The sequence below is a fragment of the Cheilinus undulatus genome, linkage group 13, assembly GCF_018320785.1.
Source record: "Cheilinus undulatus linkage group 13, ASM1832078v1, whole genome shotgun sequence".
Classification (NCBI taxonomy): Eukaryota; Metazoa; Chordata; class Actinopteri; order Labriformes; family Labridae; genus Cheilinus; species Cheilinus undulatus.
Genome location: NC_054877.1, coordinates 25943750 through 25971031, shown reverse-complemented (window position 1 = coordinate 25971031; position 27282 = coordinate 25943750). Strand labels below are relative to the sequence as shown.

The 27282-nt window shown below is 38.5% G+C and overlaps 1 protein-coding gene across 1 annotated transcript in view; it reads left to right on the top strand.

Annotated features, from left to right (window-relative positions):
• The window catches only part of tnn (tenascin N), a 48714-nt gene that overhangs the window by 5946 nt on the left and 15486 nt on the right, over window positions 1-27282 (top strand). The window contains exons 4-10 of the mRNA XM_041802831.1: window positions 3847-3980; window positions 5198-5327; window positions 7491-7673; window positions 8887-8976; window positions 19204-19467; window positions 26367-26627; window positions 26983-27246. Coding sequence (XP_041658765.1) covers window positions 3847-3980; window positions 5198-5327; window positions 7491-7673; window positions 8887-8976; window positions 19204-19467; window positions 26367-26627; window positions 26983-27246 — 1326 coding nt within the window. The remainder of the gene's footprint in view (window positions 1-3846; window positions 3981-5197; window positions 5328-7490; window positions 7674-8886; window positions 8977-19203; window positions 19468-26366; window positions 26628-26982; window positions 27247-27282) is intronic.

The window sequence follows — 27282 nt, the reverse complement described above, 5'->3', positions numbered from 1 at the left end:
TTGGCTGCAGCTGTAATGCATAACAAGCTACAGCTGTGACTGCCAGTGCTCCTGCTCTCCCCAACCAGCCTGCAGTGGGAGAAAAAAACACAGAGCCTCCTCTCCAGTACAAAAATCAATCTATAACACAAAATCCAAGAATCACAGGTGGTCAACCATGATGAAAATCTGCAGTATCTTGACATTTTCCTTTTCTGTCTTTTCTTTATTGATTTAAGAGAAAACAAATCTTTAAATTAAAATGACCTTTGGAAGCCTGCTGTACCAACTCTTGCTGCAGTTTCATTTCTCCGATCTTCAAACTCCTCTTTTCTTTATTAGGGTGATGACTTTTCTATTTGTGACCAGCAGCGTCTCAAAGCTGGCTCAGAGAGCATTCTTTTTGCAGAGGTACTCATGTCATTGACATAGATGTTCATGACTGAGCCAAAGATTATGTCAGTTGTCATGAAGGCTTTAGTGACCCACTTCTGTGGAATTCAAAGCATCTCTCGGATAGTTCTTTTAGAAAAAACAGCTGATGGGGCCCTTTCGGCGTACTGACCCTGTGACTCCTGACTGCTATGGCCTGAAGACGACTTATGACATCAGCTCACGTACTGTTTCTAGAAATAAAAGAAAACCCATCTGTCTTTTGGAGCTTCATCTAACTTTGACCTTCTCACAGAATCACCACCTTTCCTGCTAAATGCTTTGCTCACCAGACCCTCTGACTGTACTGCTTCAGGAGTTGAGTACAAAATTGCTTTTTATGGCAATTTAAGGTCAGGCAAGCAGAAAGGTGAGCTGCAGCAGTCAGGCAGTGACGCTTTGATTCACTGAAATTATACTGAGTCATTTCTAGCAGATTCTGAAGATTTAGAGGATGAGGTATAAAATTCAATCCTTAAAAAGTGCTTTCATGCCATTGGAGAATCTTTAAAACAATATTTTTAACATGGAATTTATTTTTCTGTGTGTATGGCATGCCATCCCCTAATGTACCCAGAGAAGAGAGCACGTAAGTCTTATTAAAACATTTTATTTGGATTGATCCGCCAAAGGCACTCCACAACCAGTCACAGGTCCTGAGCCACAGCTTTAACAGCTACGATAGTTAAGTCTTCACAGTGAGCCGTACCAAACCCTTAAAGGAGATTTTATTCCTTCAAGCTGTTCTGCCCTTCAGAGGTGCAGCTCATGTGTAGTTGTGGTTGAATGCAGTCCAACATCAACAGTGGCAGCGTGTCAGAGGAAGAGTCAGGATGGAAGGGAAAGTAGGAGGTAAAGAAATAAAATACACTGTGTTGATTTTAGGTGTGGGTGATAATAGGGGTAATAAGCAGCAGGAGAAGACGGGCATAGAAGCAAAACAGCCGAGACGTTCTTTGTTTTATGTGGCTGTTTGCCATTTCAGCACCTGGATGATAGATATTAATCTGCAGGTGATGACAGCAACGTGAGTCCAAGAGTATGGCTGAAGATGATGGCAGGTATAGTGTTGTTCCACTTAGGATTGTCACAAAACCAGCATTTTAAATCTAGCTATGATATTAGTAAAGGAAAAAAAAGAAAAAAAAAACAAACTACCAAACAACTCCAACCAGTATTAGGTAATTTTTCTGGTTTTATTTCACATTGCATGTCCACATCCACACAAACACACCATCTCTACTGTGAAGCGCAGTGGTGGCAGCATCATGCTTTGGGGATGCTTCTCGGCAGCTGGCCCTGGAAGGCTTTTAAAGGTAGAGGGTAAAATGAACGTCGAAAATACAGGAAAATCCTGGAGGACGATCTTATTCAGTCTTTAAGAGAACTACAGCTTGGGAGAAGATTTATTTTCTAGCAAGACAATGACCCGAAGCATACAGCAAAGGCTACACAGAAATGGTTTAAAGACAACAAGGTGAAGGTTCTGGAGAGGCCGAGTCAAAGCCCAAGCCTCAATCCAATAGAGAATTTGTGGCTGAAATTGAAAAGGGATGTTAATGCGTCCACTAAACACTGACCACGAATGTACCACTGATATTGTCTTTACTTTAAACCCTATTTAAGTCTATTGGATCATATTGTATTAACCTGATAAAAGATGATACCATCCAGAGCAACTACGTACAATAAGTTGATTGAATTCCCGTTTCTTTTGTCCTGAGAGCATTAGCACGGAGACTTCCTCAGAATTAATTTACTGCAGAAACATGTTGTTTCAGTTGTATTTTCCCTCTTCAAATGGTTCATCACTCATCATAGAGGACACATAAGACTTTTGGTTTCCACTTCTTTCCTATGTTAATATGTTAATTTATTCAACCCAGCTGTCCTGACATATTATTCGAGAGTAGGGATTGTAGATGCTCGTGCCTCGAGTGACAACAGGGGAATATAAAGTGCTACTGGATGGAAAGAACTGCTACACTTGAGAAAAAACAACATTTCGCTTCCTGACTGTTCCTTGTGGAGCAGCAGCTGAACCTGATGTGAATTCCTGCCCTGCCACAGCTATTGTGGAGCCCACTACCACCCCGTTTCTCATTTTCCCCTCGAAATATACTTACTTTTTACTGCTGTACTTTTCTACATCCACCACTAGGATCTACATACCTCTCATTTCCCTCCTATGGGGCCCACAGAGAGTTCTTTTTGTTGGTGGGAAGCCTCACTCCAACACTGCTGACTCTCTGTCTGGTGACTTTTGGCTGCTGTTTTGTTGTTGAGTCCCCCAAAGTAATATGACAGTACACCTACATATTTACTTTTCCTATTTCCATTCAAATCCTACACCTTGTATTTTGCTGTGAGCATTTTTTTTTAAATTTCCATCTCATGTTTGCAAAGAAACCTCAAAGTTAAAGATAATTTGATTTTGATCTTTTTAGTCCTAACATAGACTTAGGCCCTGTTTACACCACAACGTTTTTGGATAAAAACGTAATACTTTCGTGGCGTTTTGGCTTTACCACTTTCCAATGTGTAAATTAAATGCAGAACCTGAGAGAATTCTATAAACTCTAAATTAGTATAAAATTAAACACTATGAGAGTTGAACTAGCACTGATGATTTTGCTATGTATGAGTTCTCTTTAGTATTGTTAGGTTTTGTTCTGAGCTCAGAAAAACATGGAGAAGAAAACTTTGATGTGGGTCAGAATCTTCTTGACAACGCTGTAGATCATTAAAACAAATTTGTTCCAACGAAGGTTCAGTAAATCAGGTCTTATCAGTGCTGAAATATATGATGTCAAAACAATGATACAATAAATTTGGAGATGTGGATATCAAAAGTTAGTTTTCCAAATTCCATTGATATGCTCAGATATAACCTCTTTTACTCACTGGGACTTTTAAAAAAAAATGTGTTCGGCCATTATATGAAGAAGTAAAGGCTGTTTTATTCTAGACAACAATGTAGTGTCAATCAGACATACAGTACCTGTTCAGTTACATGTTTTTTTTTTTTACAAATTTAACTCTTCATACCAGTAAGTGATATATTTAAGTGAAGGCTGGTTTAAAATAGCATGTAAAATTTGTAAACTTAGCTGTGATAATAAAAGTGAAACATGTAGGGAAGAAGTTTGTTGTTGACACATTCTATGTAAAGATCTACATTTTTCTCATTGCAGCTCTTTACTTCCTTATGTTCTGTTATATGATGAATTGGGATTTTAATCAAAGTGTGACCATGAAAAATAGTTCTCAAGGTCTAAAGTTAATCTAGTAAATTATGGTGAAAGACAAAGAGTGACAGAGAATAATGATGTGAGTAAAGCAAGCAAAGATGTAATTAAAGTAATAGAAGGTTATATTAAAATGTATTATGACCTCTATTAACCCTGTCCCTTTGTCTGCCTCTCTTTCTTCCAGTGCTCGGCCCTCAGGGTCTGAGGTTGGTCCAGGTGACTGACGTGTCTCTACTGGTGGAGTGGGAGCCTGTTCGTGGAGCAGAATATTACATTTTGACTCATCATCCCGAAGGAGATCAGGGTGCAATGAAACAAGTAGGTTTTTTCTTTTCTTTTAGTGTAGGTTTGTTGGATAAAGCATGTTGCTTGAACACAATATGACATGATGTGTAGTACAGTTATAATCGATATATAGACATGGATTTGATTTGTTAGCTTCTCTAATTGTTGATTTGGCTCTGCAGTCTGACCTGAGGTGGACTGTGTCAGTCAACAAATTCACATTTTCCCTCAGCCTTTCTACCTTTTATCTGTTTACTCAGCTGTACATCAGCTTTTGGGTCCTACATGTTTATCTATGTCTCCATTTATTATGCAGCTTGGAAAAAAGTCTGTTTATAGCTGCTTTTGTAAAGTGTGACAGATCAACTAAACAAAGACCATTTAAAAACAGGAGAGGTGGACAGATACATGTGTTTAAAGTGGCAGTGGTCCATTTCCCAGATTTCTTCTATGATTAACTTCCTCCAAGGCATTTATGAAACCATCTAAGAATTTGATTGCTGTTCAACAAGACTATTTCAACAAAAAATCATCTTGTTTACATAACTCAAAGAGTGTGGGCATAGCATCTTCTCTAAGTCTGATGTCTTGCCATAGCACAGGAAGTGGCTTTTACTACAAAAATCAAGACGATTCCTTCGAGGTTGCCCAAATTTCTCTGAAAATGTGTTTTTAGCATCCTTGAATCACCCCCTCATGTTTTCATGTGAAGCTTACAGGTCTGTGACTAAAGCTGTGGCAGTGCATTATTCGCCATGAAACAGGAAGTTGTTTTTTTTCAGGGGCTGTTCTGCTACAAATACTGGGAGACACAAGGCCAATTGGGAAAGTAAAAGATTGACACAAGTTATATTGGTGGGTGTGGATAAGTCACTTGGAGCCAAATTAGCAGGAAGTTGCCATTTATGTTATGTTATGTCACTGATAAAAACTAGACATTTCCTGGCCTCACTCTGGATGTAACAACTCCTAGAAAATATGACGTTTGTGTAGGGCTGGAAAATGCCCTGAATGCAAAACTTTATTCGCCTCGTACGCAAAACTTAAGGGGTTTGGTTCTTCCGGCGCCTCAAAGTTTAATGTGTTGCCATGTAAGAGAATTAATTGCTATTCAAACATGAAGGATAAAATCTGCCTCAATTTTTACTTACTAGCACCGCCTATCAGTAAGACCCATTCAGCCCACTTTTAGGTGTCTGTAAGTTTTCGTTATATTTCCAAATAAACATTTTTAACCCACTGTATCTTAGGTTCGGGTTCCCAACACAGAGAACTCATACCTCATCACAGGTCTGTCTCCTGGGGTCACCTACATCGTTCAAGTGTATGCTGTCATCAGAGAAATCCAAAGTGAAGCTGACATGATTGAAGCTACCACAGGTGAGCTCAGGCTGCGCTAAAAACCAACTGTGAAGCTTGAAAATGTTTGCTTCCTTTCACTAAATGAGCGTGATGCAGGTTGAGAACAATTACTTGTGAAGTGGAATGGGGCTGGAAGTGGCATGTTGCCTTTAAATACTTTGGTAGTTTGAGGTGAAAACAGATGTGACTTATTAGAGACTTCTTTGGAAGGAAGGGCCAGGTAGGGCCTGCAGGTATGGAGGGATTAAGTCACATTTTCTGTGGATTAACTGGTCACATTTTAGCTTGATGTCTTCATGCATCACATGAGCTGAGGCATAAAAACACTAATATTATAGATACTTAAAAAGTGTGCAAAGGGCAGCAAATTTGGAAACTGCAAAGGCAAGAGAGAGGTCCTTGTAACATTGGAAATCTAGCAGATTTTAACAAAGACACTTAATGATATCTTACCTCATTACGAAGGTCAGAGGCATTTCTAGTAACGCTTAATTATTTTCAGGTGTTTTCAGGGCAGCTATGGCTCAGTAGGTAAAGGTATGCTTTCTCCTGCAGTCACGTGTTGATGTGTCAGTGGGCAAGACACTTAACCCCACAGCACTCCCACTGCTGCATCAGTGGTGTGTGAATGCATGGATGCATATGAATAGGGTTAGTTAATACTGATTGCCATTCTACATAGCAGCTTTCACCACCAGTGTGTGAATGGGTACGTCTGACCTGCAGAAAAGCACTTTAGTGTGTAGTCAGATGACTAGAAAAAAGTCATCTGACTGCACACCAAGGTCCATTTAACATTTATCAGGTTTTAATATAGGATAATGTTTCTCCTGCTTTAAATCAAGAGTGTGTGCCTTTTACACCAATGTTGCTTTAAAATGAACAAAGTGAAGCCTGTCATAACTAAGTGTTTCATTAAGAGCTGGTTTGTTCACTATTAAATTTTAAGGTAATTACAAGGAAATGGCTCCACGGATGTGTTAAATAGACATCAAACTTTCTCACAGATGTGGTAGAAGCAGATGTGAAGAGAAAGAGATTAACAGACAGGCCTGGTGGGAGTGAGTGAGACACACAGACATAGCGAGAGACTGAGTTTGACTCTAATGTGTGGTTACCCTGGTTAACAATGATGGAAAACCTTACAGAGCTTGGCATTCCCATATGGGCATGGGAAAACACACCATCATCTGGCTTATATGGTTTTGTGAGAGAACTCAGCATGAGGCCAACATTTCACATAGTTTTCAACTTCAAACGATGATCTACTTCAAAAGAGCTCATAAGCATGTTTCTCTTTTTCCCATAGAAAGACACAATAGACGGTATTTACTAAATGCTATTCTGTCTTTTTTAACCACATGTTTTGTTTATACTCTTTTTTTAACCATATGCTGCAAACCCTGTCAACCCTCTTGGCTGTACTATTATTTTGATGTTAAGTTCTGATTGTTTAACTACATATTTTTCATAATAAAGAGTTTGTGTACTCTTTAAGGTTGTTCATAAGTATAAAACAGTCTTCACATCTTTAATGGCCTTTAACTACAATGAGGCCAAATGTAGGTAGAAAACAATAAAAGGTGTGCAAGTGCACAGTCAGTTTGAGTCTCTGCAGTTCCAACCACTGATTGGCAGAAAGTTTGTACTGGTAACAGAAATCAGTAAGGAGTTAGCGGTAAGCGGCGTTATCTCAGCTTAAAAGTTGCTTTCATTTTGATAACTATATCCTGATGATGTTCATTGTGGTCTGTACAAATCCTCAGCTACTGGAATATGTTTAAATAATTGTGCTGACCTTTTTGATATTAAAAAGGTACATTTAGTTTCAGTTTTAGTCGTTACGTCTCTCTTTATCATAAAGAACTGCACTGACTCACTTTAAATTCAGTTTAGTTTTTGGGCCAAATCAGACACATTAGAGATTTTTTTAGAACAAGGAGAACCACTTTTAAGACAGAGCAGAATGCTGTTCTGATATTTACTTAAGAGTTGAAAGGGGAAAAAAACCCTGTCTGCCCTGTCTTCTTGAGGTTCACGTTGCAGTCTGGCAGTGATTAATCATCCAACTCAAGGCCATGATGGGAGCAGAGCGGGACAGATGCACGTTATTACACAAGGATTTCAGTTTAAGGGTTATGTCTGTACTACAAGGTCCGTGTTGTCTTGTATCCTCTCCAGATGTTTCTGACATAGATGATATCCAAGTTCTTGGTCAGAATGAGGTTTCCATCCAGGTGGACTGGAGGAACCCACCAGTGGAGGTGGACCACTTTAGGCTGACCCACATCGACCCAGCAGGACAGGAGGAGGAGCAGAACGTACAGATGAGCCAGGAGGCGCGCACCAGACACACTATTGTTGGTAAGTTAAAACCCTTAAAGCCCCTTTTCACATTGGGTTGTTATTTTCTAATCTTCGTTTCTTCAGTATATTATGTAACAATAGATTCCCTTGTCTTTTTGTTTCTAACATCTCACTCTTTTGTTTTCTTATTTTATTTCCCTTGCTTTTTAAATATCCCGACTCTCTGATACTCTGTATAATAAAGTTTTATTTTGAATCACTTAGTCAATCTTCAAGATTTTTACTATCTTAAATCATATTTGTAACACAACATAAGCATTCATACTCAAGCACACACTTACAGTAATTACAGGAGATGTAAAAGTACTCTCAACTCACAAGACAAACTGTATCTCAGTTAATTATATTATTTAATCCCAAATTTTAACAGTCTTTTTTTTGTTTTTGTTTTTGTTTTGTTTTTTTTTCATTTTTTTTAAAGGTATGGGACTACAGAGGAGGGTTAGGGCTGTGTAGAGAGTCAATTGATCTGAGTTCAACCCACTACCATCTCAAATATGGGGGGCAGCTTTTCACACTTTGCCCTTGAGCTGAGTTTTTATGTTTGTTTTAAATGTTTTCAGATGTACTGATATCTTTTAAGATGTCATTAGATGTTGTTGTTTCTGGTGAATTTTTTTTTTTAATGCTAAACAGGCATGCACCATGAGTGAAGTTATCCACTAAGTTGCCCGTTTATTGTCTGTGGTAAGAATGGTCTGTAATAAAGGGTGGAGTGCAGTCTACTACTATGGCTGTATTCATTATCTATATTATTACTACATCCTTTCCATACAACACCTGACTTTTCCACAATTGTTCAACGTGAGGCAAAAATCTTAGGTATGTATGGAAAGTAATATTTGCACTGTGTAAACAATTAAAATGATAAATACTTTAGATTCACCCCCAAAGTGAAGGGATTAACATAATTTTGTGTTAAAAATACACTTTAATGTATAAAAAAACAACCCTACGAGTGTTAAATTAACACTACAAGAGAGATACATTACTAATGCGCTCTAAAGTCTTCATTTAATTTAATTGGAGCCCATGATAGTTATATAAATATAAAAAAAATGTGAAATTTAACACCATGGGAGTTGAATTAACTTTGATGATTGTTCTGTGTGGAATGTCCTGAACCCTAAGTCTGGGGAAGCTGTAGTGAGTACTGTGGTACATTTCATCTTACCTATATAAAAGCTAAAATAAATGTGTCTTCCTGCAGGTCTGTATCCTGGGACAGAGTATCAGATCTCAGTCCAGGCTGTCAAAGGAACCAGCGAGGGGAAATCTTCTACTGTCACTGGTACTACAGGTCAGTGCAAACACATTAGTGGTTATGATCCATTTAGGCCTGCTAATTACTAAACGACAAGCAAGGAAAATGTTAAACATTGATAACAAACCACATTTGCTTGTGTGTTTGTTTTCCTCAAATGAACTACAGTTGGATAAGTTTCAGAGGCTCTGGCCACATTTACATGCCAGTAGTTTCACTAGAAAACAGCAACCTTTTATTGCATTTTGGCTGTTCATTCACACAGCCAACACAAGCATTGCTGTCTGCAGATGTTTTTAAACTAAAAACAAAAAAATTATACTTTTAGAGGACCATTGCCATGTAAACGTGACCTCTGACTCTCTTCATGAGTCCCCTGCCTGTGTCTGAATTAGCTTACTCTTAAATCAGTAGATGAGGCTCCTGTGAAGGAGGAATACATTTCAGAAATAGCGAGAATATTCAAATTCTGCTAAGCTCTGAAGTCATAGCAGCATTCAAAGCAGCTCTGAACTCTTGTCAAGCCAAGTAAAATCCAGTAGCGGTTAGCCCCTAATAGGAAAAACACATGATCTGTCAAACCCAGTCTGTATGATACAACCTGGTATTACCTTCCACACACAGCCAATGATAATAGCATAATGAATATAGCCAGTAAGGTTTATGGGTTAATGATAGAGGGCAGGAATTTACAGCCTAATAGTCTGGACAATCCCTAATGGCTGTGGTGAGCCTGTTCACTGAGGGGAAACTCGATATAAACGGTGTAACGACTACAAGATGCTCCCTGACAGCGGAGGTGAGAGGATGTGTGATTTACATTCCATTTGGTAACGTTTAATCATGTGGCACTCAGTCCTGACGTGCTTTGGCATTAAGGAAAGGTGCTGGACTTATGATTAAATTTGTTGGAACTTTTTTTGGGAGAATAAAGGACGGTCAGTGGCAGGAAAGGTCTTCAGTTTCTTCTCAAATCTGCTTATTTGTGCTTTGTTTGTTTCTTGTTTTCCATCTCATTTCCATTTAAACACCCATTTTGAAGCTTAAAACACTACCAGGATAAATTGCCTCCATTTTTAGTCCCCACTGCAGCTAATTTAACACCTTTTTGGTATCAGGCGGTTTCAAAACTCACCTCTCTACTTTTAAACCAGTCAGGTAAGGGCCCCTGTTCCTTTTTTCTTTCTTCCTCAAATCGTGTTCTCGACTCAAGCAGTCATTACTAGTGTGTATTTGCAGATGTGCTAATCTACACCACACAGACTGAGGCTTGTCTCCACTTCAGTAGCTACAATCCTTCATTTTAGGTGTTTCAGGAAAAGGCTTAGAGGTGATTGAGGAGGATAGTCCTCAGTTAGAGGGTGCATGTTTCATGATGACTGGCAGAGCTCAACACGGGGCACTCTCACCTGTTATCTCAACCCCAGCATGCTGCTCGCTTTGGGGCCTGCATGGTCATATGCAGTAAGAGATAAGAAGAAAATGAGGAGGAAAAGTAAAAAATAGAGTATAAAAAAATCACACTAGGAGCACCAGTAGCCTAGTATTTATGTCACAGTACCTCATTTACAGAGGCTGTTATCCTCTAAGCATGTGGCACCAGTTCAAATTCTGTACTTTTCTGCATGCTATTCCTGTCTCTTTTTTTTGACTTATCCACTCAAATACAAACAGAACCCCACAGATAACTGAAATGTGCTTTTAAGCAATAGTGACAAAGACAAGGGTATTTTCTGTGGTTAAAATGAGCAGGAATGTAAGGAAAATATACAAATGCATCTCAAAATATACGTAAGAATATTACAAAACACCAAAGGGAAAAGGAATTACGATACAGAAATGTGCGCCTTCTGGAAAATTATGTTTATTTATGAATTCAGTACTTGGTCAGGGCTCCTGTTGCATGAATTACTGCATCTATGCAACAAAGCGTGTAGCTAATCACTCTTTGGCACTGCTGGGGTGTTATGAAGCCCAGGTTGGTTCAATGGGGGCGACTGTGGCTAGTAGATAGGTAGTTGGTAGTTGATTGCCAGCTCCAGCTCCTGTGACCTTGGGGAAGACACTCAACGCCAATTTGCTCCCACTGCTTTGTCAGTGATGTATAATGGGTTTGGATGTGTTTGAATGGGATTAGCAAATACTGATGGCCAATTCTCGATAACAACCTCCGCCATCAGGGTATGAATGCAGAATAATAGCAGTTTTCAGCTCATCTGTATTGTTGAGTCTGGTCCCTTTCTTCTCCCTCTTGACATTTCCCCAGAGATTTTCTACCAGTTTCTGCTAGTTTTGGCTTCACTGTGGGTAGGTGCCAAGTCCTGCTGGAATAGGAAGGATATCAGAATCTCTATAAAGCTTCACAGCAGATGGAAGCATAAAGTGCTCTAAAATCTCCTGGTAGAGAGCTGATAGCATTGACTCTAGACTTGATAAAGCATAGTGGACCAACAGCAGCAGGCAGCATGGCACCCCAAACCATCACTGACTGTGGAAACAGAAAACACTGGACTTCACGAACCTTGGATTCTGTGTCTCTCTGATCTTTTCTCTACACTCTGGGACCTTGATTTCCCAATGAAATGCAAAATTACTTTCATCTGATAACAGGACTTTGGACCATTGAGCAACGGTCCAGTTCTGTTTCTTTGTAGCAGGTGAGACGCGAATGATGTTTTCTGTGGTTCAGTAGTGGCTTGAGACTTGGCACACAACACTTGTAGTTCATTTCCTGGACCCGTCTGTGTCTGGTGGCTCTTGATCCCCTTACTACAGCCTCAGTCCACTCCTTGTGAAGCTAAATCCTTGAATTTGTTTTGTTTGACAATCCTCTGAAGGCTGAGCTCATACCTGTTGCTTGTGCATCTTTTCTTTCCACATTTGTTTCTTACAGTCAACTGTCCATTAATATTTTAATATAGAACTCTGAGAACAGCCTGCCCTTTGAACAGTGGGCTTCTGTGACTTATAAAGGTGATTGTCTTCCTGACAACTGTCAAGTCAGCAGTCTTCTCCATGACTGAGGTGGACAAGAAATTGGAATTTTCCAAATATTTTAATATTTTGAAATATTGGATTTTGATTTTTATAATCTGTAAGTTGTAATCATCAAGATTAAAATAAAAAACAAACTCAGTTTGCATAATTCAGTTTGCATGTGTTAAATTTATAATATATGATAGTTTATCTTTTTGGATACATTTCAGGAAAAATTCTAATTTTTTGAGATGCACCTGTACATGAGACAGTTTAAAGGGCAGGGATTTGAGAAGTTTAGGTCATGAAGATGTAATTTCAATGACATTATGCTATCTTTGCTTTAAACTGAGCTTTTTTCTGAAATCAAAGTTGACCACATTTTTACCTTTCATTTTTCTCTAATAATGTTTATCTTTCTCTCTGTTTGGTTTTTTTTATGTTTTTTCCTCCTTTCTTTTCTGATTTTTCATGACCTAATAAATAAAACACAACTACATAAATTGACCATGAATTTTATTTTTAAGGCATTTGTTGATTCTGAAAATGAAACATACAGATTGACATAATTACTACTAGGGCTGTCAGTTAATCTCAATTAGGGCGATTAGTCTCAGAATTCCTGAGGTTAATCATGATTAACCTCTCCACTTTCAAATTCCACCATTTAGCATTTAGAACTATTTTTTTCATTTTGGATTTTTGTACTTGTATTTTAAACTAAATGTATTGTTTTCCTGTGTGGATAGAGAACTGCTTTTATTTTGAAAGAACTTCTGAAAATTTGGGCAGATTTAAGAACTCAAAAGAGATAAAGAAATTTGTTATGGACTGAAAAGGAAATATGTAAAAGTGAAATATTTGATAAGATAAGGTGCAGATGACTTTTGACGTGTCCAGTGAGCTGCCTGTGAGGGTTTCTTTTATGTGAAATGAGACTTTAAGACACTGTGGCAGACCTTTTTAAGTCACTTTGGCTGCAGGAAGACATTGCAGTGACTTAACTAAATCAATGTGCTAATTATGGACTTAAATAGTCACAATGAATGCATTAATGAACACCCTAGTTTCTTTGGCTCTATTTGTCATCCCATTAAGGCCTGTGGTTTTATGCTGTTAAACACATTTTATGCACTGCATCTTTACTTATACATATGTATCTGAGTTTGTGGGTGGCTGCATGTTGCCTTCAACTGCTTTTAGCTCCAGACTAAGATGATTCAGTGACAGCTAGCATTTAGGGAAACACCAGAGCTCTTTGGAGCAGACATTTCATAGTCGCTGACCTGCCTAAAGATTATGAGGCGTATAAACACAGCAACCCACGACTGCTCCTGATTCAAATTCAATAAAGTCACCACCAAGGCTAGTATAACACGAAGCAGATGGACTTGGGTTTGGCAGAGGAGTTGAATTTTTAGTCTTTACGCTATCTGGACACACTGTAGCACCTCATGTGGTCCACTGGGAGTTCCCTGCCTGCTTGGTCGCTGTCTATCAGCACTGTATGGGCAAGCCCTGAACCAACAGAGGCCAGAAAACTGACAAGCGAGAATATGAGGGGGGAGACTTTGTACATGTGTGTTTTTGTCAGATTGAAGAATCGACATGCATGTGTGCACAGTTATATTACAGGGAGAATGTGTACATCTTCAGTTTGTTGTGATATTTGATTTTGATTGGTTGATTGTACTTTACTTAGAAGCCCTCATGGCTTTATGAGACACCAGAAAAAAATGTTGCAGTATTCCAAAAATCTATTGATCACAAGCAATTACAAAGTTGCTTGTTCTTTTTCCAGTTCAGAATTAAACAGTACATTGTGCTCTTTCTCCAAGGCTTAGCAGATCAAATCTCTGATTTGGAGATTCAACACAGCCATAGTGTCCCTGGTCTGTTACGATGCCAAAATTGCACATTTCACATTGGATCACATAACTTGAAATTTCATTGAAAGTGATACATCTGCATTTTTTTTAGCCAGCTGCTACACTGGAGGGATATAGAAAAAAGCTGTTTTATGAAAGAACACAGGGACCTCAACATCGGCCATATGACAGATCACTTCTTTGTCATTATGCTGCAAAATCCCTTCTGTCAAAGACAATTTCAGCTGCTTGCAGTACAAACAGATTGTTAGAAAATCATTTGAACAAGTAATTCCACATATGTTTCTCTCTGCCTGATCTGTAAGTATATTGTTACTGTATAATTGTTCCTGTATGCTGAGGGTGTTAATCTGTGAGTCTGTAAATGATGAAAGATGACCTTTTGCTGTAAACTTTGTGGTTCATGCTTCTGCTGAACATGCCAGCCATAAAGGATAAGCTGTTTTCCAAACGGCTTCAGTCACAGCTCATGTTCTGAGGCCCAGCAGCCTTCCCTACTTAGCTAGTGAGGCAGAAACTCGCTCAGTAACCTCAGACTTACTGTGTATGATGGCTCTCTGAGAAAGGAAAGTTACTGGAAAAAATATCGTCTGACAGGTAGATGTTAAAAAGACTGAAAGCAGCTGTACAGCCTCCCAAAATGAAGCAAAAGTATTGAACAAGAAAAAGGGAACACTTGTTTTGAAGGAGAACAGGACATTGACGAATATACAATGTGTTCAAACAGTGAAGAAAATGATTTAGTTTCAAGGAGTAAACATTTCTTAAGCGTAGAAAAGTGTGAATAAAAGGAACAAAGCCTGTGTTTACATTTATGTTGAAAAAATAATCCGTCTTATTCCTAGTCCCCATGTTATTTTGCATAAAATATCGGCTTGGCTCGCTACTGTCTAAATGAGAGTTTGTATTGAAACTATTTGCTAACCCTGATAATCAGAGAGATAAAGAAATCAAAACATGTAAACCTCATCTCTTACACTTCAAAGAGGATAATATTATTATTCCTCTTCCTAATACTGGAGATGACAAATGGAGAAATTAGCTCAGATAACACACACAAGCATATTTAGCTAACTATTAGCTCTGTTTTAGTATTTGCTTGACATTAAGGAGGATCATGTTTGGTTGAAGGATCTGAAACACAACCTTATATACTGATAAGAAGAAGATCTAAAGCCCAGTCAGAGCTTTAACATCGTACTGCGGAGCAAATCGCTCCCTCTCTAATCTATCAGAGCATTTCTACAGCCAATGCTCCAGACCGGCAGCGCCGTATACCTGGAGAATCACTTCGCTCCGCTTCGTTCAAGATACGCTGCAGGTCTATTTTCAGCGCTGGCCGCTGCCAAAATGCGTCAATACGCGTTAACCAGAAAGCTCCAAAAAAGGAAGTCACAAGCATAGAATATCCGCTTCTTTCAAAATAAAACACAATGCACGGACTCCCAGTCGCAAACCATCACTATATCAACCTTACGTCTCATCCTGCAGCAAGAGCAAAGGGTCACCAAGAGGTCAGTGGGTCACCGAGCTACAACAGTTCCATTAATAAGGAAAAGTAACTTTTGAGGACATTTAGCCTAAGAATTTTACAAAAAACCACACATCCTTTGAGCAAACATTAACCTTTTAACTTCCTAATGAACTCACTCATGAAGGTAGCAATAATATCACGGACTTATACTGGAAAGGATGATAAATTAAGCCCAGAAGTTAAAACAGTCCACTATTCCTGCGTGAACTCGCAGTTCTACTGTGATCTCTGCACGCTGATCGGGGCTGCACCCAGCGGCGCAGCGCTCTAGACTCGCTTCCAGTGGGCGAGGTTGCTCGCCTTCAGTCGGACCAAACCCGCGGCACTTCAGTATGTGACGCAGTAGTCCCACGTGGAAATTGTGGGTCCAACTCTCCAACTATCCATCCAACCATTCTCTATACCGCTTATCCTGGTTGGGGTCGCTGGGGGGTGCATTTATCATTTTTCAGGCTGTCATGAAAGCCCCTCTATAACTCATTACGAGGGATGTTGTTGCTAGAGCTTGACAAACTTTCCCTCTGTCTCAAAGTTTCATCTTGCATCACCAACTTAACCAGTTCAACCGGTAATCAGCCCTCTTCTGCTTTTCCATCTGGTTTGTTTACATTTGTGGCTTTTGCATGTTGAGAGTGTTCTCTGTTCTCAATGGCCAATTTTACTGATGTAATGGAACAAGTTCTAAAAGACAAAAAGAAAAATCAGTTAAGGTAGACTTTCTGTTGGGAGGACATGGCCCAGACATGGACATGATTGTCATCCAGTACGACAGTACACGGGATAATAGAAGTCATTTTAGGGGGCTGAGAGACCAACTAGCTGATTGGGCCAGAACCATGCTCAAAACAAACAGTCTGGCCTTGACTTTAAATGTCACCTCTCACATGTTAATGGTCACACTGTAGACAACGGCAGCACACAGAAACAGAAATCTTGCTCAGAAGTTGTTTCTAACTACTTGCTTCACGTGCCAGCTGTTACATTTTCTGTTTGGCAAAAAAGACTAAAGAGAACTAGGAGTCAAATAATGTATGAGTTATGATACGTTAGGGACATTTTGTGTTACCTGGGACAAAAGAAACATGTCAGACTGTTTTGACACTTTTATTTCTCAGATCTACTGTAGTTTGAGAGAAATTAGACTAACATCTAATTAGACACCACATGCTGTTTCAGCGTAAGTGTCTTTTCTGCATGTGTGTTAATCTGATTATTTTCACAAGAAGTGCACAACTCCCTGAGAAACACTCACTCACAATACTTAGGTGGCTGAATGACCTCTCATTTTCAGGCCGTGGAGGAAACTTCGACACAAATAAAAACGGAGCTATTATAAATTCTGCCTGCGTTTAAGCTCCATCAGACTGTCGAGCGGTGCAGCCACAAGGACGGGAAAGTGACAACAGGAGAAGAGAGAGGAGGCAGAGAGGGGATATGGAGTTAGACAGTTGCATAGCTGCTTTCTTTTCCTGGATGCTTCATAAATCAGTTTTCATGATGCAGTCTGCACACTGACACAAGACTGACCTCGCCTGAGCTGCTGCCACAGAGGAATAATCCTAAATGATGATTACTTTCACATTCCCCTCACTTCCTCTGTGTCTCTCCTATTATACCTCCTTTTTCATAGTTATTCCCTGAACAGAGACTAACACCCACTTACATACATGCACTACCAACTGCACTGCCTGCATCTTCCATATGTCCCCTCTGAGTCCCCAAGCCTGCTAACTTCACAAACAGAGGCTCTGTGTTCTGCTCCGGTGTCCTCTTTTTACCGCAGCTCATCCCATGGAGCTTGGTGAACAGGATGAGACCACAGGTTGGCTTGTGTAGTGTTTCTTCTTAAGAGTTTTACAAAGCCAGTCCTTGGAGCCAAAACACAAATATTCCTCTGACATCTTTGGTGTCTAGACAAAACAGCATACAAGGCAGTTTGTGTTTCTTAAGTTTTATGAGAAAACGGCACTCTTAATTAGTGATTTAACATGTTGCTTCTGCTTCCTCTTTTACCCCTCTTTGCTTCTTAACAACTCATTGCTGATTTTAAACGTAAACCCCTTCTATCACTTCTGTGCTTACCAATTTCTTGTAAAACAACCCTATGATATATATTTAAAGTAAAACTCCTGTTTCCTTGAAATCATCCTCCAAAAGAAAACAACAGCATCATTTGTTTTAGTACCTGTCTTAACGTATAATGCCCTTTGATTTAGAAGAGCTAAGGAAGAAATTTAGCACCATTGTTAAGGAAAAAAATCTGCAATGGATGGAGGAATTTTTTTTAACAAAATGTTAAATTCTTAACAAAGCAGACATATGTTTTTTCCTCTTTCGATCAGACAACCAATATTTTGGCTTGTTTTGGTTGTTTGAAAGCAGGACCACATGTATTGCGATTGTAACCATGTGTGTTTTATTGTAGCAATGAGGACAAAGCTTTCCTTTTCTTAACACACAACATCACCATTGTGGCCACAACTACCAATATGCCAATCTCAGCAGATTTTTAACCAAAGCTTTGTCACATGGTGAGATACATTAATAAATCTTTTGTTTGTGATTTCCATTGACATGTTCCTTTCTGGCTAAATTTGAATTGTTGTTTGTTTCTAGTGTTCTTTTTTATTGTTTGTACTGCAGAAACAGTGGTACGGTATGGTACGGTACGGTACGGTATGGTAGGTACGGTATGGTAGGTTCGGTATGGTATGGTATGGTATGGTAGGTACGGTACCGTACTGTACTATAGCCTGCCTATTTACTGGAGTAGTGAATAATGTTTACATTCCCTAAGAACGTTATGGGATTGGAATAGCTATTCCAGTTATTAGTCAAGCCCTCAGGTGTTGCTAGGGGAAAGAAGTTGTTTTTGTAAAACTTTCTATTTTGATCACAAAACATATGAAATTATGAAATTATAAATTAGTTTTATTAATTATTTTTGTTGGCAAGTGACCATGGTATAAGCGGGTTAATGCCCGATGAGGTGTCCGTGTCGGACGGCTCAAGCTCCATGTGGTCCATTAATCCCTGATAACTGGACACCTCGCCAGGCATTAACCCTTACATATCGTTTTGCACTGTGTTGTACTTCGTCGTATCTTATCGTATTGAAGAGAATTATATCATATTGTATCAAATCTTATGGCATCATTGCAGCAGTTTCTTTCTGAGTCATATTCAATCACATCATGTCATCTTGTATCCAACATTATCTGTGATTTTAGTTTTCAAGTGCAGGGACACAATATCATTGACTGGGGCAATGCCTCAGTATTATTATGAAGGACAGGAGCTATTTTGTTGTTTACTTTTGAGGAATTGTTTGTTTTGTTAAACTGAAGTTCCTCTTAATCTGTAACATGCAGGCATATTGTCTAAGTAAAAACACAGGCTTCTTAGGAGACAAAAATTATTTGACACATCAGGTAATTGTTTACATTTTGTCTTCAGCCAGGAGTGAACATTTGCCTCTTTGTACCACAGTTGTTGTCTTTTCCTAGACTTTAAATTAACAACTTAAGATGTTGCAGATCACATAAATGATTCATGAGAATGCACTTCTTTCTTGTTTTGACTGTTCAAGTTTCAAGTTGTATGGCTTTTTCATTTCTCTACTCAGTTGTACCCAAGATTTTGACTCATTTATGTTTCTTGTCACTTGTCTTGTTTATGTATTTCTATTATACATATTTCAAGTTTAAACCACCTAGTTTCAGCTTTTCTATGTCTGTGTGCATTCTCATATTACTGAGTTTGTAGAGCTCAGTTAATAGGGAAGGATACAGTAATCTGTTTAGAACGAGCTTAGAGTTTTTTCTCACTCCACTTTGTTGTTCCACTTCTTCTTTCCTTCCTTAGACATTGACTCGCCTACCAACCTGGTGACCACTGAAGTAACAGAGGACACGGCTACGGTGTCCTGGGATCAAGTCCAGGCAGACATAGACGGCTACATGCTGAGCTACGTCTCAGCTGAGGGCTCTTCTGCAGACATTCCTGTAGGACGTGACCGGACTTCATACAGGCTGGTTGGCTTGAAGCCTGGAGTCGTGTATACTGTCTACATCTGGGCCTACAAGGGAGAGAGAGTGAGCAGGAAGAGTTCAACAGAAGCTGAAACAGGTAAACTTTTTAAAGTACACTGGCTAAGCATCGGAGTGACCAGTACCTTTGTTCTTTTCATGGGAGCACAGTTAAGGATCTTCATAGGTTATAATAAAGACCATGTGAAGTGAAAATAAATCTGTATTCAGGTTTGCCGTATGAAAGGCCACTGTGTTATGAAACCCCACGTCAATTTTCAGTCAAATAAAACATCTCTAAGTTTATACAATTAAGACTCAAAGTCATGAAAAATGAGGCAGTAAAATCTGCTCCAGGATGGTGTGGGCATGTCTGTTGAATGAGCTGAAGCCCCACCCACTCAGGAGAAATACAGTCCTCTCAAATAAAAAGTAAAATGCAACAATTTGAATTGAGGAAAGCACTCATGCCATTAGCCTGCCTCTTGACCTTTTGTTGACCTTTGAAGAAGAGAAGAAGTTTTCTGGCTCAAATCTGTTATGATACTTTAAATAATCCATAGGCCACTGTGGCTAATAGATTTGGCAAATTTATCTCACAATGAACATAAAAACAGCATTTAACTGGCTGTTAACTTTCAATAAAGGCAGTGACATCAGCTAACAACAAACTGTACTGAGATGAACTGCTCTGTGATTTTATATTGTAGTGTTAGAGGGGCGGGGTCATTTCCTACTGTGGACTTGTGACATCATGAGCCCACATATTGGCCCCACCCACATTAAACTCAGCCAGAAAAGATGTGAAAAATTTTCTAATGGTCTAAATCCAAAATTCAGTCTCATGTAGATCTCAGTACTTTCACATGTTTACAGCAGCCATATTCCAGCATTTTTAATGTGTTTACACACAAATTATGGTTTTCACTTTACAGGGTCTTAGATCTGAATAACTAATGTGGTTAAAGGAGTTTAATATAAAGGGTTAGACCCTTGCCCCTTCTACTGAGCCCTAGCCTTGAGTTTGTGGATTCACATCTAGGGACAGTGTGCCCTGTCCATGCCCATAGCTAGCTTGCTACCATTATGTTATTTCTAAATGTCTGGCTGACAGTCCAGCATTTTCTGCTGACAACTGTAAAAGGATCTCAATAGCTCCCACAAGAGGAATTACCACAGTTGAAGATAGCCTGTTGGGCATGTTTGTAAGCATGATCACTTTATTTAGGTTAAATGCTGTCAATGATGAACGGTTGTACCATTTGGTAGGGAAAGATTTCCCCATTACCACTTGTAACTAACGCTATTTTGAGGGACAAAAGGGCAATTGAAAACATAAGGTATATCATATCATAAAGCCTCGTATCGTATCATATCGTACTGTATCACATTGTATTCTATTTTATCATGTTGTAGCGTATCATATTGTATAGTTTCAGACCGTAACTATCACATCGTATCGTATTGTATCATATCTTACTAGTATCCTTTCATATAGGATCGTATTGTCCTCATATTGTATCATACAGTACATAGCATCATTTTGTATCATATCATATTGTATTGTATAATATTATATTGCAAAGTATCTTATCATATCATACCATACTGTGTCCTATCGTACTACAGTATATCATAATATCCTACTCTACTGTTCTGTGCTGTACCTCATTTTATCATATCGTATCATACACAACATATCCTATCATATCGTACTGTACTGTGACGTTTCATCTCGTATCATACTGTGTCATATCATATCATATCATATCATCCTATCCTATCATATCGTACTGTATCATATCGTATCATATATAATATATATCATATTGTATCATACTATATAATTTAATAACGTATGGTATTATATATCATGTCATATCATATATATGGTGCTGTATCTTATCTTCTTGTATCATATTATATCCCATCAAATCGTCCCATAATCTTATCTTATAGTATCGTATTGTATCACATGCCATTGAATCATATCGCATCTGACGCATTGCACTGTATCACATGTTACTCAATAGTATTGTATCCCACTGCATGGTATAATATTGTATGGTATCTTACTGTGTTAACTCAGAGTCCATGGTATCATAGCAAATGAATTCTCGAGCCATCTTGGATTGTGTCATGTTATATTATTTAGATCTTTGTCTGTGAGTCCAAACTTTTGAGGTGCGGAGACACAATATTAACTTTATCAATGTCAATTAGCGCTGAATGATTTGTGAAAACAATCTAATTGCGATTTTTCCCCCCAATATTGCAATTTCAATTTAATGGCCGATTATTTTAAGGTTCTTCTTCTTATGTAATGTTTAACAAACACGATAAATCATTCTTGATAATAACCAACAATATTAGATAAATTGAACTAGGGATGAAAGATTTGAAAAAACAACCATCTTATTGTGAATTTGGCTCACATAGAAAATTTGATATCAATTGCTATACTGAAGGGGATGATAATTTTTTTTATGTTAGTCTCATTTTGATTAAGAAAATCATATAAACAGGAAAAGTCGGATTTTTATAAAGTATTCTAAAAAAGACACTTGTGCATGTGCACATGCATGTATGCATGTGTAGAACAAAAAGTTTCTGATGCAAAACATTGTATTAAGCTGGTATTCTGACACATTTCAGAAAAAATGGCACTGTCTGTGATTTAAAAATTGCAGCAGGCATTTAATCTAATTTGCGATTAATTGCCCAGCCCTAAATTATCAATATTAACTCTGTTTTGAAGGACAAAGGGACAATTGAAAATGAGGGGTGGGGTAAGAAATGTAATTGGGACTGAGCCAAAGTCAACACAATTGCACAATAGTCAGACATCAAAAAACAACTGGAAGGCCTACTTTTGTTTGTACACAGGAGAAGCAATGAAATATTTTAAAAAGAACAAAAAAAAGTAATTTTTTTTGAGCAGTTGGATTTCCAGATATATTAAGTGTTCCCTGCTGTTTCTTTTTTTGTCCTCTTAGAACAGACTGAACAAGGAAAAGAAGTTTTAAGTGTCCTTTTTTTCATAAGCTGCTTTTTTGCAGATTCCCTCAGACAGTCCTCATGCACAATGCACCAATCATTTCCTTTTGATCTTTTGAGGGTTTCTTTCTTCTGTCCAATTTCCTTGTCTTTTTTTTTCTGTGGTGACACGAAGTGAAAAGCATCACACAAGACATTACACACTTAGCACGCTAAACCACTTCTGCAGAACTGCCAAGAGGGAAACTTGAACTGTCAGTGAAAAAAGCCCATTAAACATAATTAGACTGGACACCTCATTTAAAGGTTTAGTGTAGCCCGGGGCTGAAAGTCTCAAAGAAGTCTGAGAAGAGCCAATTTTGCTTATTTGACAAAGCCGACTAGTTTGTTTCTCCTGTGTTCTCCTGTCTCTTAATCTTTGCTGTTGTGGAGTTTCGCAGCTGTTTGCTCGCTGTTTGCTTTTATGTCGGTGTAGAAAGAACACGTTTGAGGGCTGACAGGCACATACCCAAATTGCTTTAAGTATCCAGTTTGACACATGGAGCCAAATCTTTTGCGACAATAACACAATGTGCAGTAAAGAAAGAAACAGTTGTTAATTTGTATTGACAAGGTGTTAAATGCAAACAGTCTGATGGCTTATGATGGTCACGTATAGAGTGACAGCAAAAAAATATATGTATGTTGTAATATATGTGTTGGTTTTTTTCTTTAACAAAAATTGGTCAAAAACCTCTTTGAGTTGCTTTGTTCTCTGCATATCCCTGATTTCTCTTAAACCTTTTCTATCTTTTTATTTACTTAGTTTCAGATTTTTCCTGGTGCTTTTAGATGAGAGAAGCAGACATGTGAGCTCCAATAACCTGAGTCATTCATCAACCGGCAGGAGTGCATGTGGTTATAAAAAAATGAAGTAGCTTGAAACTCGCTTCCTTGGCTATTATTCTCGATACTGTCATCTCAATTAACTATGAAATGAGGAGAACTGGGAAGCAAAACTGATCTTATTTTTTGTCATGATCAGGCTGCATACAGACCGGAAATTTTCATTTATGGAGTTCATATCAAAGGGTTGGGTCTTTAAGTCGAAACAATTTGTCTTGTTTTGGAGAATACAAACATTTAACGTGATAGTCCATAAAATATACATATGAACGGTTTTCACATGGAATCAAAGTCAGTGACTCTGCCAAACGTCATTAGTGTTTCATATTTTTCCTGCATCAGTTTTCTGGCAATGCCTAGGGTTTGCATTACTAGTCTGCATGTCTTTTTATTAACGTAGCTTGTAGAAAACTCGTAGAAATGCATCTGATATAAAGTTATGAGATGTCAAACTTGGTTCAAAGAGTTTTTATCTGGTTAGGAAAACTGACTGAAAACAGCTCTGCATGTGCTACAAAGGTAAATAAAACCACAACAATACTGATCGCTTCCATATGGTATTTTATAATGCCTGGAAAAGCTGCCATGAGGTAGGAGTCAGACAAGGTGAGTAATGCATTTGACTGTTCAAAAACAGCAAGATGAGATTACTTAGTAAAACCTTAATCCAGGAAAACATCAACACAGAGACAAGAGGGAACAATGTGTCCTTAGAGGGCAAAAATGATGTAGTCCAAATTTTATCCATCTTGTGAACATCTTATCCCTTTGCTAATCTTTTCTTGGGTGTAAAAATCATGCCTTAAAATGAAAAAACTCCAGCTTTCTGTGAATAGTTGATTGTCACTCCTCAGGTGCATCTCAAGTCTCTTAAATGACGTGTCCTTAGCCTTCTGTTACACCGGATGTAACTCCAGACCTGCCTTGTTAAGGACCATGCCAAAGCTTTTAAGCAAACCAGAGGACAGAAGATAGAGAGCAGAGAAGGGAGATCTGAGGACTGATGCACTGTAAAAATAAGCTGTGTTTACTTAAAAATCTAAAATCATTATTACAGTCTTGTTTTTCTGAGTTGACAGATACAGTACTCGATCACTTTAAGTATTTTTTGTCATTGTACTAAAGTTATTTGACAATTATCCCTTAGTCTGCATAGATGCCTGTTTTTTTTACAGTGAGGCCTGAAGTTAAACTCTACCTTTAGACCAAAGAGGGCAGTGATAGGTCTGGGCACTTAGAACTTTATACCATAGGCTCCCAAGGTAAGGAAATAGTACACATTATAAGAGCCCAATATCAAATTCATAATGGATCAGAGTGGGTATGAAAAAATGCCAAAAGTCTAAACAATGTGCAATTGTCAAATTTTAACTTGAGCATCATATAAATATTTCAGTCAATAATGATGTAATGTGTTATTGGTTATATGTAAGAGAGCAGAGTGACTTGATAATATAAGAAAACAGCAGAGCATAATGATAAACAGACATCAGGTTATACCATGACATAAAAGACAAGCTAATTCTTCTAAGAGGAACTGTTAAAACTATTCTTGGCCCTGGTGTGCCATTAAAGCTGCAAACTCTTATTGACCTTTAGAAAACAGGTACAACTTTTTGTTGCCTAGAAACAATATCCATGTTTGTCCATTGCAGGGAAACACCATAGACATTATATTCATAGATGCCTCACAGGCCAATGGGCCATACGTCAGCGCCACCTCCATCTTGCCAGAGGTATTCCATGTTATATACAAACGACTCATAACGACCACTTAAATGTAAACTTGTGTGTTTTTAATCACAAAACCCTTCATCCCCCACTGACTTACATTGTTTATGGAACAGTCTTTCCTTTGGTAATATGGCGGACACGTTGACGTATAGCGGAAGCGGGCAAACATCAGCAATGAGGCGTCTACATATATTATGTCTATGGGGAAACACTGTACTGTGTTATTTTTGAAAGGGAATTCTTCAACAACAAAGACAGATTTAAAGTTCAGACTGAATCGGCTTTTACTCCCAGTGATCTCCTGCTTGTATTGTTTAAATAAACAGCAAGTGTTATTGAAATACTCTTAGCAAGCCTTTAGCAAACTATATAACAATATTAAATCATCTATAAATATCAGTTAATTATGCACACCTAAACCAGGGGTATTGATCTATTTTTGCAGTAATTGCTTGCATGTATCATTTATATTAGCAAATCAATTTCCCTTACTAACACTGAGTAATCAGTTATAGAAATAAAGGACAGGAAAGCTTGAAACAAACATGCCTATAATTTTACAACTTACTATGCCATTAAACTGGAAGTGTCTGCCTACTTAGTTTTGTTTTATAGTCTGAGAGCCGTAGTGTAAATACACATCTTCCTCTATTTGGTTGTGTTTTACAGCAACAACGTTTTGACTGGTGCTGGTAAAAATGGTATGTGTGTTTTTTATATTGCAGACTGCAGTGCATTCTTAATTATAAGTCTTAAATATATGGACAAAGCACTGTTAGAGTGTGAAGGCCTGTTTTATTACAATTAATGCAGTGTGTATTTGTGCAGAAACAACAAACTCTTTAAACTGCTGATAGATGATTTTTGCAAACAGATGAGATTTCAAGAAAGGACATCTTGTGTCCCCGACAAATTCCTTCATTCCTTTCCCCTTTTTTGTTTTCCCAAGTCTCCCTCTGCATCTCTGGTGGGAGGGACTAAGGACACAAGTAAGGAACGAATGGACACAAGTTAAGAGACTTATGACACACTAACTCTAAAATTTAAGAAACAGCCATTTCTGCTGTGTGCTGTTATTCACTTTGTCTGATGCCTACTTACAGACAGTGTTTATACTGTAGGCATTGAAATAATAATATAGAAACAGACTATCTTGTCCCTGATGGTTTTATTTGCTGAAGTAGGCTGCATATTAAGCTTAGCATCAGTTATTCATCATAAAGTTACAAGAATTAAAAAAAATCCAACATCACCAAGATTTGACATTTCTAAACTTTTACTACATTATTGAATATGATTCAGCTGTGTTCATTTGCCGTTACTGTTTGTTTTCTATGTACTGATATCCTTCAGCAATAACACTAACCCTGACTCCTCATGCAGAGCTGGACGCTCCTGCTAACCTCTTAGCTCAAGATGAAACTGAGACCAGCTTCAGTGTGTCCTGGGATCCAGTCAAGGCTCCCATTGAAGGCTACTTGCTAACCTACAGCTCCTCTGAGGGCTCGTATGAGCTCCCAGTTGGGTCGGACCGTTCTTCATACACAGTGACTGGCCTGAGGCCTGGGGTCGTCTATACGGTCCACCTTGTGGCTGTCAAGGAGATGAAAGCCAGCACGAAGATTTCAACTCAGGCTGAGACAGGTTTTAAAACTCACCTTTCTGCTCCAATCCAGGGATTTAATCTGACCAGTAAATGCCAAATTTTGGGTTAAATATGCACAGGTTTCAGCATCTTCAGACATATGTTAGTATGTGAAAATATTTAACCCAAACAAACTCCTATTTAGGCTATTTGCCTTTTTTATCATTGTTAAGTCATTCTGATAGGAAAACACAACTATAATGATGAAATAAATGATCCTATAGGATCTTGGCAAAAGCTGAAACAAGAGTCCAGCTTCAGCATGTGATGATAACAGGTCTTGAGATAAACATAATTAACGTAGTAGCTTGCATCATTTGTGAATTAATATTCCTAACTAACCTCTTCCCCTAGTTCTGGATGCTCCTGCTAACCTCTCAGCTCAAGATGTCACAGAGACAACCTTCAGTGTGTCATGGGATCCTGTCCAGGCCGAAATAGACGGCTACATGCTAACCTACAGCTCCTCTGAGGGCTCCAGTGGGGACATCCCACTGAGCTCTGACAGCACCTCTTACATGCTGACAAGCTTGAAGCCTGGAGTCCTTTACACGGTCTACATCTGGGCTGTCAAGGGACCAAAATCCAGCAGGAAGATCTCCACACAGGCTGAGACAGGTTTCAAAACTATATGTTTTATTTTAAAGCTAATTA